At 41.4% G+C, this 18,365-nt stretch overlaps 1 protein-coding gene across 1 annotated transcript in view; it reads right to left on the bottom strand.

The window, feature by feature from the left end:
- PDE8A (phosphodiesterase 8A) overlaps nt 1-18,365 on the bottom strand; it is a 160,082-nt gene that overhangs the window by 50,909 nt on the left and 90,808 nt on the right. Inside the window, exons 4-6 of the mRNA XM_008959571.5 lie at nt 12,249-12,305; nt 11,376-11,430; nt 4,546-4,634 (exon numbers count right to left, since the gene is read on the bottom strand). Of these exons, the coding sequence (XP_008957819.4) occupies nt 4,546-4,634; nt 11,376-11,430; nt 12,249-12,305 (201 nt within the window). The remainder of the gene's footprint in view (nt 1-4,545; nt 4,635-11,375; nt 11,431-12,248; nt 12,306-18,365) is intronic.

Raw genomic sequence — 18,365 nt, 5'->3', positions numbered from 1 at the left:
CAGGCGCCTGTAATCCCAGCTACTTCAGGAACCTGAGGCAGGAGAATCTCTTGAACCCAGGAAGCAGAGGTTGCAGTGAGCCGAGATTGCATCACTGCACTCCAGCCTGGGCTGGGGATAATAAAAATGTTCTAAAATTGTGATGACTGAAGCACAACTCTATGAATATACTAAAATCCTTTGACTATACCTTAATAAGGCTGTTTAAAAATAATAAGATCAAATAACCTGAAATCCCAATACCTAGACATCTCAACATTCTATTTTATAGAAAAAAATCTAATTATTTTCAGTAAGCATTGAAAAATGTTCTAGGCATTAACTTGTACAAATGCATATGTAATATGTATACAAAAACAAGATCATACTCTACAGTTTTATAATCTGCTTTTCTCACTGGCACACTATACATTAATCTTTCCATATCAATAATTTTAATTCTTTATCATCACTTTAAATAACTATATCATATTCTAAGATTATATTATGATTTATTCAATAAATCCCCTATGACTAGACATTTAGGTTGCTTCCAGATTTTTTCCTTGTATAAGTAATCTCCCAAAGAATGATTTTAAGATTCTCTGGCCTCAGAAGATGAAAAAAAAGAAAACTGCCTGCTTATAAAGTGCAGAGATACTACTAAGTAAACTCTAAAAATAACAATGCTGGCCAGGCACGGTGGATCACACCTGTAATGCCAGCACTCTGGGAGGCAGAAGTAGGCAGATCGCTTGAGTCCAGGTGTTCAAGACCAGCTGGGCAACATGGCAAAACCCTGTCTCTACAAAAAATAAAAAATTAGCTGGCCTGGTGGTATACATCTGTAGTCCTAGCTACCTGAGAAGCTGAGGTGGGAGGACTGCTTGAGCCCAAGAGGTCAAGGATGCAGTGAGCAGTGATCACACAACTGCACTCCAGCCCAGGCAACAGAGTGAGACCCTGTCTCTAAATAAGTAAATAAAAAAAACAATGCCTTTACATTATTGCTGGTATTACTAAACTGTCTCACTAAAGACAATAGCTTAGCCAATAAAAATTAGCTCATTTTTAGCATGTAAAAAAAACCAGGAGATAATATATAAATTATAGCTCAATAAAGTTGTTTTTAAAAAAAAAAAAAAAAGCAAAAAACATGCTGGGCGTGGTGGCTCACACCTGTAATCCTAGCACTAGTCAGAGTTTGAGACCGGCCTGACCAACATGGTGAAACCCCGTATCTACTAAAAAATACAATAACAACAAAAAATTAGCCAGACCTGGTGGCACGTACCTCTGTAATACCAGCTACTTGGGAGGCTGAGGCAGGAGAATCGCTTGAACCTGGGAGGTGAAGGTTGCAGTGAGCAGAGATCATGCCACTGCACTCCAGCCTGGGCAACGGAGTGAGACTCTGTCTCAAAAAATAAAAAAATAAAAAATAAAAAAAGCAAAAAACAATAAGAAGTTCTCACCTCCAATATAACAAGCTTGAAGGAGATGGATCTGTGAGAAGCCCTACTGGGTTTTATCATACTTTTTTTAACTTTCGCAGATACGGTAAATAAAAAAATGTTAAATCATTTGCATGTCTTTATTAGTGAGGTTGAACATCTTTTCACATTTATTGGCCATTAACATCTCTTGTGAACCACTTGAACATGTCTTTTAATATTTTTCTAATTTTTAATTGATCATTTTTCAATTGATTAATCAAAGCTCTTCATGTATTTATTAGGATATTAACCTAATGTCTGTCCTATATGTTACAAACATATTTTTCCCAGTTAGTCATTTGTCTAAATTTTAAACATTATTTAAGGTTTATTTTAACTGTAGATAAGCTTAACATTTTTATGTTGTCTAATCTGATTATCTTCCTTTATAAAATGTGGCTTTTATAGGTGTTAGTTTATAATGACTTCGTCATCCAATTATGTATGTCCACTTTTATTTTTTAGTACTTACGTAGCCCTACTTTTTCACATTTAAGTCTTTAATTCATTGGGGTTCATTTTGCGGGTAAGACATGAGATTGGAACGTAGCTTAACTTTCCTTCCAGCTAGTCAACCAACTATCACAACTCTAGTCACTGAAAAGTCCACTTTTTCCTGTGTTGATTTAAAATGCCATGTAATCATATGCTAAATTCTTTTTTTTTTTTTACTTTTTGAGATGGAGTTTTGCTCTTGTTGCCCAGGCTGGAGTGCAGTGGCTCGATCTCAGCTCACTGCAACCTTCGCCTCCCGGGTTCCAGTGATTATCCTGCCTCAGCCTCCCAAATAGCTGGGATGACAGGCATGCGCCACCACGCCCAGCTAATTTTTTGTATTTTTTTAGTAGAGACGGGGTTTCATCATGTTGGCCAGGCTGGTCTCGAACTCCTGACCTCAGGTGATCCACCCACCTCAGCCTCCCAAAGTGCAGGGATTATAGGCGTGAGCCACCCTGCCCAGCCGATCATATACTAAATTCTTAAATATATCCAAGTCTGTTTTTTTTTTTTGAGACAGAGTCTTGCTCTTGTTGCCCAGGCTGGAGTGCAATGGCACGATCTCAGCTCACTGCAACCTCCGCCTCCAAGGTTCAAGCGATTCTCCTGTCTCAGCCTCCTGAGTAGCTGGGATTACAGGTGCTCACCACCACGCCCGGCTAATTTTAGTATTTTTAGTAGAGACAGGGTTTCGCCATGTTGGCCAGGCTTGTCTCGAACTCCTGACCTCGTGATCCGCCCGCCTCAGCCTCCCAAAGAGGTGGGATTACAGGCATGAACCACCGTGCCCGGCCTGTTTCTGGTTTTTATATTCTAGTTTACCAATCTAGCAGTAACACCCCTGCTTGTTACAGCTTTTTAGTGCATTTTAGTATCTGACAGAACAAGACTCTATTTCTCCCAATTCTCTAGCCTCACATTTCCTTTCCCTTTATATTTTTATATCTCCCTGTATAATGGACATCATAATTTGGCTGCCAGCTGGAGCACAGAGAACAAAGCAGGGCATGATGGGAGATGAGGACAGAGAGATAAGCAGTGTACAGACCATGGAGACCCTTGTAGGCTACATTCTGGAGTTTGGACTTCATCCTGAAGGCAGTGGGTGCCTATCTGGGGTGTCATAGAACAGGAACACAAATAGAATTGTGTTACGTCTGTGTGGAGAATGAAGAAGGAGTCAAGACTAGACATAGGGAGACTAACTGGTGGTTTCAATAATCCAGGTAAAAAGAGAGGGACCTAGACTAAGAGTAGCAGTAGAGATGAAGATTAAGTGGACAGATTCCAAAAATTAGTAAGATCAATTGGACTTGGTCAGTGACTGGATTTAGGGACGTATGTAGAAGAGACAGGGGTTTTAGTTTAGGACCACAAGGTAGATGACAGCTAAGGTATACAGGAGGAAAAGGTTTGAGGTTACAGTCAGATTTAGAGATGGGAGAAAGAATGAATGCAGTTTCGAAAATGCAGATTTCAGTTTAAAGGACTATTTTTGCCATTTGCTGCTTACAAGATCTTGGGTGTAAGTCAGTTAACGTCCTTGGGTCTCAGTTTCTGATTCTTGATTGGATAAAATAAGCTCCAACATCACCTACTGCTCCAAAATTCTACTCTCCTCTGAGAGAGGGTAGTAGCCTAATTCACTGTGGGAGTGCTGCAGCCAGGCTGAGATGACCCAGGAGTGGGAAAAAAGCAGGCCCAAGGGCAACCATCTACCTTAAGTTTCCTTGCAAAATCTAGCAGCGTAAAAATCTCTTTTGTATACCACACCAGCCTTCAAACACCTCTGCTCAGCAGCACTTCTCTGCTAACTCACACTCTGCCCGCTAATCATTCATTTCATTTTGTCTATAAAGTACCTATCTTCCCTACACGTGGAACCCTGTACTGGTCCTTATTAATCTTGGTACTCTCATTCCGATCCCCTTTGACTGTCTTGGGCACATACAAATGAAATGATACAATTCTCTCTTTGATCCCTAGTGAAGGAAATGTTAAAGAATAGTTGAACACCCAAGGAAGAAACCTAAAATGACAGGAAGCTGCTGACTTTATTTTTCTTTTGTCAAGCTGATAAAATTATATTAATTTTTCTGCTTTTCTTACTCTACAAAGAATGAGGCTTCTACTCATTTCACTTAAAAAAAAAAACAAAAAACCCTGTTTATCAAGAGCAGATAAAATGCTTATTGTAGAGAAGAAAAAAATGTCACCTACCAGAGATAACTAATGTTAATAGATTGGGGGGGTGTATATTAAAACCGTTTTTTTCCCCTTAGAAAACAAAACAGATAATCCAGCATATGCAGTTTGTATTCTGCTTTTTAAACTTACTATTATTTGGGGGCTCCATCTTTAAATGTGAGTCTCTAATCACTAAAATGACCCCTTATTAGACATCCAGGCAGACTCCAGAAAGTCTGTATGAGGGGAGTTGCCACTCCATTCTCTCCAATCCCATTTCTGCAAGAGGCCATTTATGGCTCAAAAGTAATCCCCACAACCAAAGTTCTCACTTGCCATGCTGCCCTGTGTGGCCTGGAGGGCTTTCCAGAAGTGGTAGAATTACCTGAGTTTCAGTTGTGATCGCACCTCTCCAAACTCCAGCTGGAGCAGTTCATTGTAGCAGGCCATGATGTTGGGGTTTTCTACATACCTCTACAAACAGAAAGAGGAATTTTGTGGATAAACAAAAGTGCTTCTTTATTTGTGCCAATAAAAATAACTCTTTAAACAAACTTCTCAACTTGGCAACTGAAATCTAAAAAATACTTTATCATTAATGATGAACAGAAGGTAAAAGAGAAACTTTATGGGCACCAAATTAGCTTTTAAAAAAATAGGGTTTAAGAATGCTTTTCCTTCTATCATTTAGTAGCCTTTCATTTTTTTTAAAAAATGCTTTTCTTTCAGCATCTTCCATTAAGAGCATTTTGGTTGTTTTCATGTCACTGACAAAGCAAGGCTAGAACATGTGGAGGAGGAAATTTATTAACTAAAGTCCTACTTATATTAGGCTTTCAGAGTATATTCAAGAACAGTATTTGGTCCTCTTTAAAGTCATATAAGTTTACAATAAGCGAAAATATACTTGCATTTCTATTTGCATCTGTATTTCACAGGGGGAACCCCAACATGGGCAACATTTTCCTGAACTAACCTCCAACAGTGGCTCAGTGAAGCCGACAGATGATTATCTTCCACAGCAGAGGCACTGGCAGAAGCCATGGATGGATTTGCCCAGTGTCTCTTATAGCCGTGGACATTAAGTATTTTGTATAACCTTTACATAGTGGAAATATCTCACGACAAAGTGAATTACATAGTTCTGAGAAGATGGACCCATTCCACCATCAAATTAAATACTCCATAAAGACATCTTAGCAGCCACTGTGTTCTGTCATATAGTTCTATTCAGATGTAAAAATATTTGTGAACATTACTCCCCCATTTCTAAAGAGCTCCTTGCTTTTTACCTGCACAATAAGTGGACAATACTCTACCTGGCTGAAGAGGAAGCTGATGCCTAAGAGGCAGAGCCTCTGCATATCACTATCTATAAGCCCCAGCCAGACCAATCTGGGACAGGGGTCCCCTTGAAGAGTTCCTTCTACTACCACGGTGAACGCAAATGACCCGTCTGAACTGTGATCAGGGTCTTGTCTGGGTGTCAAGCAACCTAAAAATCTAGCCCTTGGTTCGTGCCTTAAAAGCTGTATGATTGTATATGAGGCACCTAACATTCCTGAGCCTGCTTCCTCAACTGTAAAGCAAGAAAAATAATACTGTTCCTACCCAATGAAGGTCATCGAGAATAAAAAGACATGATGGGAGAAAGCATTTTAAGTACCAACTGCTGCATAAATGTAAAGAACAGCTACTGTCACCCCCACAGGGGAAGGCAAGACCTGTTGACCAGGAGCATGATAAACCTTATACCTATAGGCCAAAACAGAGCCCCTTTCTTACCCAGAGGTCTGACAGAGGTGACATGCCTGCCAGCTCCCACCGACTGAGAAGGGAGGAGTATGCTAGACCTGCTGTCCACACCTCCATCAGCCAAGACCCCATGGGAACACCCAAAAACACTGGACAGGAACCCACTTTTGATTGGGCAGGGACAGGGAAAAGAGATTTCTTGACATAGTGCTTGTGCCACTCCAGGAGACATGGAATTGGGGCCATGAGATAGACAAGGGTCCTCAGTTCTTCTGCAGGTAAGATCCTGGGATGTGAGGGCTGTGGAGGGGATGTGAGGGCTGTGGAGGGAATGTGTATTTATCCAGTTCCACAAATGGATTCCCACGCACGCAATCAGACTTTTTACTTGGTCTGAATGTTATGTATCCACCAAACTTTTTTACCCCAAAGGCAGAAATCAAGGTAAAAAAAACTAGCATGTGACCAAATGTACAGCATCTTGCTCCTGTTTGCCCCCTCCCTCAAAACTTGTGTTTTGCTATGTGTGTTTAAACACTGTTCTCTTTATCTAAACATCTCATCTTTCCTGCCCCTTGCCAACTTTTGTTTCTGTCCCAAGGATCCCACAGGGCATGGAGGGTGAAGAATCAGGTCCAGGGATCCTCAGAAAGCAAGCTTATTCCCTCTGCTTAAACAGCGGTTAGTCTCCTCTCCCTTAACCTTCTTCCATGAAAGGGGCTGGGACTACAAATCCTACAGACTTCTAAGCTAACTTAACCTCACTTTCTCCAAAGCATATCACACCCACGGCTAGGACCTGAGCCCATCTTTGCTAGGCCTCTCCCAGTGGTTCTCAACTCTCAGCTGCATATTAGAATTATCTGCAATTTGAAAAAACACCAGCATGCAGGCCCCTCCCCAGACCAACTGAAACAGACTCCCTAAGGATGTTATTCAGGTGATTCTAATGTGCACCCAGCAGTGAGTCTACCGACTCAATGGCCAAATCCAATTGAGGAAGCTAGCAGGTCCTCCACCTACTTTTCAATCCTGAATCATGGCTAAAACACAAAATAGCTCATGCCCTTTCCTATCCCCCATCCCCCGTACCAGAGATATCATTATGGTGTTAGCTTTCAGATTCAAGCCTTGGCACCACCGCCTACAGCCATGACTGGGAGAATCCCCTTCCTCTAGGTCTAACTCTTCTTCTCAGTAACCTGAGCATCCTTTTGTCACACAAAAGTAAGAGACTCTGGATGAGATTAGTTAGCACTAATTAGCTAGTGGTCTCTGAGGACTGGTTGCCCACATGAATTCCTCACCTACAAAATGGAGAGCCTGCCACTACCTCTACATTTCCTAAGTCAGGTGCTTCTAAAGTGACTACTGTAAAGCTTTTTGGGCTTTTTGCGTGGACGTGTCCTCACAGGGGCGTGCACCTAAAAGTGGTTCCATTAAAGTCTTCAGGAGATTCCTTGATTAAGGTGTACAGGCTTGAGGGCAGCAAAAGTGTGTGTGTCAGTTACTTTTCAAGTTAGCTCCATGATAACACAGTAATACTAAGAAAAAATAAGGACCATGATTTACTTGACCTTCTACCAGGATGCTCTCTCTGGTCCACAGAACTATGCTGATAGACTTCTTGGGCAGAATTTCAAACACGGCAGTCACCAGGCACAAATTTCCAACAGTGCATCTATGTACTTTCAAAGAGACTTCAAACAAACACAAGCCTTAATGACCTCATGCGGCTGTAGGTAAGCAAATAACCCAAGGCAGAGGGAATAATCTATCCCCTAAGTTTCACTAGAAAGTGGAAGCTTCTAAGGTTCTTGTTAAAAGGAATAGCCAGTTTTGCGGCCTTAGTTGCAAAAGCAAGCAGCTTAGGGAGGGATGACATAAAGATCCATAGGGGACTTCTGACTTCCAACCTGGGACGCCTTACTGCTGGCTAAGTAAACTGTTCTCATACAATTTAACAGGAATTACTAGAGGTCAGGGAATGGAGGCAGGTGCTGATGTGTATGTATGTTGTGGGGGTTGTCCAAAAAGGGGGAAACACAAGAAAGCCACAGCTATATAATCAATAACCTAATGTGTGCTTTTTATATAAAACTGTATTTACATATAAACTAAAATCTTAAATTCTACCTAATCTGATATTAATATCAATATCAGTATCTGTGTTCTTTTTGTCTGCATTTACTTGCTACCTCTATGTTCTTTTACTTAAGCTCCTTTTATCATGTTAAGTGTCTTGTAAGTGTTATAGAATTGTACTTTTTCAACCCAATCTAACAGCCTATCTTTTAAAGGAAGAATTCAGCCCATTCATATACATTTGCTTTTATTCTTTCTTTTTTTTTTTTTTGAGATGGAGTCTTGCTCCCATTGTGCAGGCTGGAGTGCAGTGGTGCAATCTCAGCTCACTGCAACCTCCACCTCCTGGGTTCAAGGGATTCTCCTTCTTCAGCCTCCTGAGTAGCTGGGATTACAGGTGTGCACCACCATGCCCGGGTAATTTTTGGATTTTTAGTAGAGACGGGGTTTCGCCATGCTGGCCAGGCTGGTCTGGAACTCTTGACCTCAGGTGATCCACCTGCCTCAGCCTCCCAAAGTGTTGGGATTACAGGCGTGAGCCACCGTGCCCAGCCTGCTTATATTCTTTCTATCTGACTTTGTGTTTCTCACTGATTTTACACTGTTGTTTCATCTTTCTTCAGCTTACCAATTTGATCAAGTTGCTGTAAACTCCCTATTTCCTCTTGTTATTTTGGAAGTTTTACTTAAGTTTCCTGTTCTATCAGTGGTTACCCTCCTTTTCATCATCTCAAAAGCAGACATAGATTTCTTTACTATTATTTGAAAACAAGATACCAATTACCCCCAGAATAAAGTATCTCCCACACAGAACATTTCCCACAAAGATGAATACTTCCTGGACTCATTCTCATTCTACCTCTTAGATAAGTCTGTAAGAATGCCTGCATCCTCCCCACAAACCTTACAAACACCTAGCATAGACTAAGATAGTCTAGAATTTAAAAGTGAGCTATTATTAAAATTCCTCTTTGAGTATGTCCCTTCTTTTAAAAGAATATTATATATTCTAGTCTATGTTTATCTGTTTGGGACTAATCTTATACATATATGCATAAGTGTGGGTACATCTATAAAGAAAGACAGAGAGCCAGAGAAAGCAGGAGGCACCATGAAGGAGTATGCACATGGCAGGGTTTATAGCTCACTACTTTTCCCTCCTCTCCTCTTCAAATTTCTGTTGTAGTTCATTTCTTATATGGTTAGAGTCCTTTTCTGAATTATTTTCCTTGGGGAACTATATCTCTGAATTTTATGTATATCCCCAAAAGAAAGGTTAAACAATAACTTGGCTAGATATATGATTAGTTTGTAGTCTCTTTCTCCCTGTATCCTCTCATCAAACTAGACATTATTATTGTTTCATACAGTAAATATATATTTACCCGATACAGACCATTTTCTTTACTCATCTCTTGCATTTCAGACCTTCCACCTGGAATTCACATTCCTTCTGGTTGAAGTATATCCTTTAGCATTTCCTTGTGAGGATCTGCTAGTTACAAATTCTCTCAATGTCCACATTTCTGAAAGTCTTTATTTCACCTTCATTGTTGAAAGATATGTATGCTAGGTATAAAATTCTAGGAAGTTCTTTTCTTTTCTTTTTTTTTTTTTTTTGAGATGGAGTATCGCTCTGTTGCCAGGCTGGAGTGCAGTGGCACAATCTCGGCTCACTGCAACCTCCAAATCCCTGGTTCAGGCGATTCTCCTGCCTCAGCCTCCCAAGTAGCTGGGATTACAGGTGTGCACCACCATGCCCAGCTAATTTTTGTATTTTTAGTCAAGACAGGGTTTCACCATGTTGGCCAGGATGGTCTCAATCTCCTGACCTCGTAATCGGCCCACCTCGGCCTCCCAAGGAAGTTATTTTCTTTTATTGCATTGAAAATGTTATTCCACTGTCTTCTGTTTTCCACTTGTTGCTGCTGAGAAGCTAGCTGTTAGTGTGTGTGTCAGTCTTCTGAAGGTAATCTTTTACTTGTGGCCGATTTTAAGTCCTTTTCTTTTTTCTTTTTTTTTTTTTTTGCAGTTTCACTAGGATGTGTCGTCTTTTAAAATTTACTCTACTTTGGATATGTCAGAATTCATGAATCTATGAATTAGTTCTGGAAAATTTTCAGCTAGTAACTCTTCAAATATTTCCTCTGTTCTATCCTTCCTCTTCTCCTGGAACTCCAGTTACATATACACAACTAAAACTTCACACACTATCCTCCACATTTCTTCACCTGTCTAACTTATTTCCTGTCATTGTATTTCTGTGCTACATGTGACTTACTAAGTTTTAATTTTTTCAATTACTGTGTTTTCATTTCTTACAATTCAGTTTTGTTCCTCATAAAATTTGCTATGCCACTTTTAATAGTTTCCTATTCCTTGCGGATATTTCCTGGTTTATCTTTTATTTCTTTACCTATAGTAAGCATACTTGCTTTATAATTCATATCTCATAACTAATCTCTGAGGGGTGTGAGGGTCTGTTACTAGGCTTTTTTCCCTCCTAGTTTTTCCTTGGGATGCCCTGTCACCTGGTGGATTGACTCCAGCTTTGACTGACTGCTGACTGCTGCCCTTGAGCAATTATTTATGGAGATCCTCTGCGGGCAAAGATGAAGCTGTCTTCCTCTGGGGAGGATTTATATTTGCTTCTGCCAGGCACTTAGGAGTCCTACTCATCCAGAAAACTTGAAACTAAATTCATGGCTTGAGATTTCTTGACTACCTTGCTTATACTAACCTGGGCTACAAATCTGCCCAAGGGTCAGCCTTATTTAAGTTCTCTCTGTATGATTCCTAAGGCCTCATTTGCAGCCAGCTGACCAAAGCCCCAAGCAACCTTTTGGCTTAGGGAAACCAAGAGATTGAAGCTGGGAGTGGAGAGAAAGAGAGCTGTGTTTGGGCTGCCTTATTTCCAGAATCCTTGAACTAGCTTAAAAAGTTGCATGTATACATGTCAGCATCATAACAATACATCCTGTGGTATAATTTTTAATGAAAATGCCATTAAAGGAGATTTTATTATGTTTAGATGACTTTAGCAGGCATAGTTTTGAGAGACTATGAACTATTATAGATTAGATTAGCAGATTATAAAGTTAAGCCAAACTTTAAAACAAGGACAGTAATTTTTTTTTTAAGTACGATTGAGGCAGGTTCTCCTTATATTGCCCAGGCTGGTCTCGAACTCCTGGGCCCAAGGGGTCCTCCTACCTCGACCTCCCAAAGTGCTGGGATTACAGGTTTGAGCCACCACGCCCGGCCAGACAATTTTTTTTCTTCAAATTAATACAAAGCTTTTGCTGGGTACTGAACTGAGATAAAATAATTTCTCAAATTGAATTATACTTGTATAACAAATAAGTGAGTACATACCCTTGTAAATCCAGCAGAAATGAAAGGCATTACGGACAACTCTTCTCTATCCACCCTTCAAAATAACACAGTAAAGAACATAGACATAGTTTTTATCAATTACATCTCACCTCTTTTACTCTACTAATTTAAATAATACTTCGTTATGTAATGAGTACTTTTAGATGAATCAGATTAATATACAAATTTAAAGGATAAAGTTGAAAACTTTTCTGTTTCAATTTCACATTTAGCTTTTTGGAATTATATATTATAATACTTGAAATACACAAACTACATTAATAAGCAGGAATACAGGAGTGTTCATATATCTTTTTAATATATAAAATTTTTAATTTAAACTACTCCTATTTTCTTCTACTTCCAGGTTTTTTTTTGTTTAATTCCTTTCTCCCCTACAGCTCAGGAAAAAACTTTGAAGTACATAGAAACATTTCTTCTATGTATAAAAACATATAAGCTAAATAACATTAATTTGAATACTTTCCCTTCTCCTAATATATTTCTCTTCTTTCCTTACCTCCAATTTAAAGACAAAACCTAAGATTCCCCCCTCAGAGATATTTGGAGTTAGAAGGCCTAGGAAGATACCCCTGGAAAACATTCATACTTTTAGGAATGGGATTCTCTCATAGTTCACCTGTTTCTAAAGTGAAAGGCAGTTTAAAAATCACAAAAATCTAGCATGAGAGCACAAAGTCCTTCCAGGAAGTTAACTGAAGAAGCAAAATAAAATAAGAAAGAATAAAGAAGAGAAGGCCACACTACAAAGGGGCATGCCTGACACAGCATGCAAGCTGTTATTTGGCCATCTGTTAAGAGCAAGTATTACACTGACACCTCAATTTCAACATTAAAAAAATGAAAGTTTACCTGCGTACTACACCAACAATAACTGTGTTTTCTGAGAGTTTTGATGATCTGATAGACCTTAAAAAAAACACAAAACTTTAAAATAAATATAAAAATAATCCTTAAAAACCAAATATACTTAAACAATTACAACAATTAAAGTTGGAAGAGGGTTCGTAGAAGGGAGAGTAAATGATCCCCTCACTCTCTGAATTCTCTCACCTTCTTGACTACTTGATCTTTCTCTCTTTTGGGGGCAAACTCCCACTCAGTGGACTGTGTTAACTGTAACAATTATGGAGTATGAATTAACAGCTAACTAAGATGACATGCATTCTACTTGTTCTGATCTTTGTTAACCTGCATTATTTCAGGCGGAGTATTTTCCCTACTTTGTGCTTACATGAAAGAAGCCGTTGGTCTCTTCTTCCAAAGGAAAATGCAAGTTTATGTCTATTACCACAAGATGATGGCTATGCTTACAACAGGGATAAAGGAACCCAAGGGCTGGCTCCACTGCATTCTAGGGAGCACAAAGGATGAAGAGTTACTAGGTAAAATGGAGGCTAAAGAACCAAAAATAATCCAAAACTAGGAAATGCAAGATATTGTAATCGGTCAGAAAGAAGAGCATCAACACCTCATGAAAAGGTTAAGAACAGAGGACTGGTCTAGAAAAGTACAAGAGACTGTTCGACTAAAGTTACCCAAAGAGTACAAGACTTCCCATACAGAGTAAATTCAACCCTTTTGCAGAAGCAGCTTTAGAGGCCATGGGGAATGAAAATACGGCCAAAATATCAGAGCAGAAATAAATGTGACATAGAGTAAAAGAAAGAAAAAAGTGCTCCACTGGAGATATGCAACAGCTTTGAACTCATCCTACACTGGGAGAAGCGAGCAGGCTCTAGAGAAGAACTCCACTGAAGAAAGGAACTCACCCCAGACCCAGAGGAAGACGACTTATGTTGGAGAGGGACTCTAAAAGGAGGAGAATGTAGAGGAACATAACCAGACTGCCCTAGTCAAGTCAAAGGTGAGCTGGCCTCCTGGAGAATGTGTCTAGGATGACACAGAAACCAGTCAAGACTGACTGCATTTGCTTCAGCTGTTAGTTCAAGGAACAGAACCACTTCTGAATCACAAAATCCAGAAAATAATTTGAGTAACTAGTTCTCAAGTCTCTCAAAGATGGTATACAACATAACCATTCCAGATGTGTAAGAGATTCATCATGCACAATGGATGCCCCCATCTTTTTGAGACGGGTTCCCATTTGTCACCAGGCTGGAGTACAGTGGTGCAATCACAGCTCACTGCAGTCTTGACCTCCTGGGCTCCAGCTATGAGTAGCTGGGACCTCTGGCAAATGCCACTGGCTAATGTTTTTATTTTTTGTAGAGACGAGGTCTCACTACATTGCCCAGGCTGGTCTCAAACTCCTGCATTCAAGCAGTCTCCTGCCTTGGCCTCCCAAAGTGCTGGGATTACAGGCGTGAGCCAGCACACTCAGCCAAATGCCCCCGCCCCAGTCTTAGCAAACTTTTCTGTAAAGGGTCAGGGAATAAATATTTTAGGCTTTGCAGGCCATATGGACTCTTGTCACAACTACTCAACTCTACCACTGTAGCACAAAGGCAGTCACACATAATACACAAATGAATGGGCAAGACTGTGTTCTCCTTTGCCCATTCTTGCCTGTAGGCATTCGGGCTTCATTTTCTTATGGAATCCAGGTTGAGAAAGGCTGAATCTAACAACACATGCAGAGTAGGCCAGGGGTAGGGAAGTTGCTCAGGAATGGAAAAGCAGCTCTAGCGACCAGCCAGTCTCTCTCATGCTCACTTCTTCCCCACCCCCTCAACATCCCTGCTTTTCTGTGTTCACTCTGTACTCCTCTAGCGTCCACCTGCCTATCCTCTCCAGAGGGAGCCAACCTAAGGGCGCTGCATGGCTCTGCCGGAAGACCCCTTGCAGACACGCCACCTCAGGGCTTACTGGCCAGGTGTCAATCCCCAGTTCAACCCTGGTCCCCCTGACTGGGGAGAGCAGGCAGGCTCAGCTTCCTGGGGAAGAGCTATGGGAAAGGCTGCTTAGGCCTGGAGGGGTCACTGGCACAACAGACACTCACAGACACAGCTAGTGCACTCATCACACCTGCTGACTAATACTCATCCTAACACTGATCTCAAACAGGGAATAAGGCGTGACTCACAAATGGTATTTTCATCACTTCTAAAGACACTGTATCTGTCCTGTGTTTACATTTCCATCATACCACAGAGATTTGGAAGGAGAAAGGGCAAATTTAAGTATGTAGCCATTTCAAACCAGCTTTCAGCTTTTTAGAAGAAAAATCAAGATGGGAGTGATGTAATGGCAAGTAGGCAAGTATGTAGGTGATCTCACTAAGGAGCTTTGAATGAATTACTCCTATCTGGAGACACAAGAATGAGAAGCACTGGATTAAGGATAAAGTGGAAGGGAGGACCTTGTTTACCTGGAGATAAGCCCTTAAAAACAGCTCTAAAACTGTATAAAAAGGTAGAGACATACTGGGACCTTTTCTTGTGCATATGAAGGAAGAACGGGCTAGAAAACAGAAATGTCAGGAAACTGAGTTGAAAAATAACATCCTTGCACTGGAATTCATGAAAACTAGGAAAGAAATTACTTGGCATTATTGAAATGTATACCTGAATGTTCAGGAAGTCAGAATTCGAGAAGGTCATGAAAAAGATGGAATGCGATCCTGTAGAATGAGATTCTGAAAGCAGTGTTAAGTACTCAGGGAAGTCCCCACCCACCCCACTTTTTTTTTGAAACAAGGTCTTGCTCTGTCGGCCAGGCTCAAGTGTAGTGGTGTGATCATGGCACACTGCAGCTTCGACCTCCTGGGCTCAAGTGATCCTCTCACATCGGCCTCTCAAGTAGCTGGGACTACAGGCAAGTGCCACCATGCTTGGTTTATTTTTTGATGTTTTGTAAAGATAGGGTTTCACCACGTGGCTCAAGCTGGTCTCGAACTCCTGGGCTCAAGCAATCTGCCTGCCTTGGCCTCCCAAAGTGTTGGGATTAGAGGTGTGAGCCACCAAGCCCGGCCTCACTGGGAAAGTCTTAAAAGCATGCTACTTGGTTTACCATTAGGAATCCTTTTGGCCACACAAGATAGAAAACACCAGAGAAGAGTGGTTTAAACAGTATCTGTCTCACACATCAAAAATGTGCAGAGGAGACAGTCCAGGGTTGCCATGGACTCTGCAGGATCAGGAACTTAGCTCCTACCAGTGTTTCTTTCACTTCTAGTGACACTGTATCTTGTCTTCAAAAGGTTCTACAGTGTCTTATAAAAAATAATTTTCTTAGTCTTCAGGGCTGTTCTTTCCCCCCTCATTATGTGGTGGCACTTTTCACAGGCCCCCCTTCTCATCCTGTTTACACACCCCTGAATGCAATTCGCATCTATGCAGGCTAAGAGTTTGCCAACAAAGAGGGTCACAAGAGTTTCCTTAGCACCTCTTCACTGAACCCTTGGTGTCAGTAGCTGTCCTCCTCTTAGGTCTGGGCTGTAGATCACATCAACAAGCACAGTTTGGGCTTGGAGAACACTGCCAGCAGGCATGCACAGGTCTGCTGCAGAGCGGGGCTCCTGGCCTGTTCTCTCTGATTCTCAAACTGAACCTGAGAACTGATGCAATTTGTTGTTTTGAAACTGCAGTATGTGGAGAACTGTCTTCAGGTTCCTTATACCTCTGTCCCTTCTTAAAACATAGTAGGAAAAACCATGTCTCTGTCCATATCCCTCTCTTCCTTACCTTGGGTTTCTGAGTAGATGCAGAAAGTAAAGAATCAGGGGCAGCAGGGATGGCAGGGGCTAGAGTGCAGGCCTCTGCCCAGCTCATAAAGCCTTGCTGCTCTGCTGGGGCTCAGTCATCTGTTTCTCTGGTTAGAGCAACTCCAGCATCCCAGGCTTGGCAGAACACAGTGGGAGTAAAGCAAAGCCTGTTTCCACTGCCTTCCTTTATGGCCACTGGTATTTCAGCTTCAAAGACTGAAGTGTGCGAGGCACAGTTCACAAACAGGCTTCTTTATTAGTCTCCACGGTACGACAGATACAGTAGAGATTCCTATACTTTTCTGTTCTCTCAGCTTCTGACCTATCATCTTATCTTTGTGCGTTTTTATTTATTATTGCTATGGTCAATTTTTGTCTCTTTTTCCCTCTTCATGGGTTTTTTGATAGGAAGTTGGGAGGAGACATTGATATCAAGTGCTACAGTGGGAATATGAAGCTATACTCTGTTAGGAACTACTGGATGGCCTCTAGCAGCCTCACAACTGATTGATTTGCCTCATCTCCTCCAGTTTTCTACTCCATTCTCCACTTGGCAGCCAAGTTATTTTTCTATCCTGCTCAACACTTTCCTGCGCAGAATGTATCAGTGTTTCAACTACCTACGGGGTAGAGTCCACAGCCTTTGGCTTAGCACACAAGGCCTTCATCATTTGGTTCACGTCTGCTGTTCCAACCTCCCCTGACACCTACTCCACATCTGCCTGACCAGCAGCCATCTAGCACTGAGCAGAGGTGCCCGGATGTCCTGCCTGTTTCTACACATGCCGCTCCCTCTACCTGGAACATTTTCTCCACCTTTTTTCCTTTCAAAACTCCTGCTCATCCTTTAAGATGCAACTCAAGTATCCTCTTGCGAAGCCCTCTTTGACACAGGCACCCACAACACTCTGCGTAAACCTCTTCTGCAGGCACTTACAAGCCTATACCGAAATCACTCACTTTCCCTGCTAACTAAAGTATTAGCTCCTCAGAGACAAGAAGCACATCTTACTCATCTATGTAGCTCTAGTACCAAATGCAGTGCCCAGACCTGAGGAGACTTACAAAGTAGGGTTCCTAAACTGGTAGATTTGGAAATATAATAGACATAGAATATTTGCTGTTAGCAAGGCATCTCATAAGGAGTGTAAGGAGTTCCAAATGCCCCCAACAGAGAGATACAGGTGAATGCTAGTCATTTAGACAGGTCAACAACCAATGAAAAGCTCTTCATAGGCAGTGTTGATTAGGTATCCCAAAAGGGAAGATGAAGGGAAGGACAGAATTCTGCAGGGCTAAGGTCTCAAGAGCCATGCAAGTCAGCTCAGAGACAGGGCAAGCTGGTTCGGGGGTGGGGAGCCTGGAAAGATTTCTTGAACAGTCCAAAGTGGGCGGGCATCCTTAAAGGGATGATCTTAAGGGAGATAAGCCAGGTAAGGGCCAGAATGAAGACAAAACTGATTAGGAAAATAAATCAGGGTCTGCTTTTGCCTCTAGAAAACTCACTACGATTAGCACAAGGACCCACCCCTATCCCAAATCCTCACCCAACAAGATGGAGATGACGTGGTAGAAAACAGCTTGTGAGAAACACTTGAGATTCTTGGCCAAGGCTGTGATGTGGCCATCAGGAAATAAATGTGATTGGGGATTACATTTGTAAAGGCCTGCTCTCTCTGGCTAGCACAGTGGAGGGGACTGTTCTGCTTACTTGTCACTGGTTCCCCCAAACCTAGTGTGAGCTTTTCGGTTCTGGAGCCATGCTTACAAGGTCTATCAATCAGAAAAGGGTACTCAGGGGAAGCACCCTTGATGTGGTGGGAATATGAAACCAGGATCTGTTAGGAGCCACTCATAGCAGTAAGGGTGTGCTCAGTTCAGAAAAGGAAAGATGTCTGGGGTGGGGGGACACAATTCCTGTCCTCCAGTGTTGGAAGTCCATTCTGGGGAAGAGGAATAATAGATCTGTTCTAGCAATCCTGTGGGCCAACTGTGGACAAAGTTGCGTTCAATATAAAGCAAAGCTTCTAAATCTCAGGGTTTCACTTAGTGAGCCCCAGGTCCTGAGGAGAGGCTGGATGGAGAGTGCTAGGCACTTCATAGAGGAGAGGTACATCTGACATTCTCTGCTTCTCTAAAACCACATATTAAAGTAATCCAGTACCCATTCTTTACTTTAAAACTATATAAAATTGTTATTTACATGATGAAAGAACTCTGATTAACTATAGTGCTTATGGAATTTGGTATTTGTGTGAGTTTTTTTTTTTTTTTCTTTTTTTTTTTTTTTGAGACGGAGTCTC

Source organism: Pan paniscus, chromosome 16 (genome assembly GCF_029289425.2).
Source record: "Pan paniscus chromosome 16, NHGRI_mPanPan1-v2.0_pri, whole genome shotgun sequence".
NCBI classification, from domain to species: domain Eukaryota; kingdom Metazoa; phylum Chordata; class Mammalia; order Primates; family Hominidae; genus Pan; species Pan paniscus.
The sequence above is the reverse complement of the archived record's forward strand: the minus strand, read 5'-3'. Positions and strand labels throughout refer to the sequence as shown.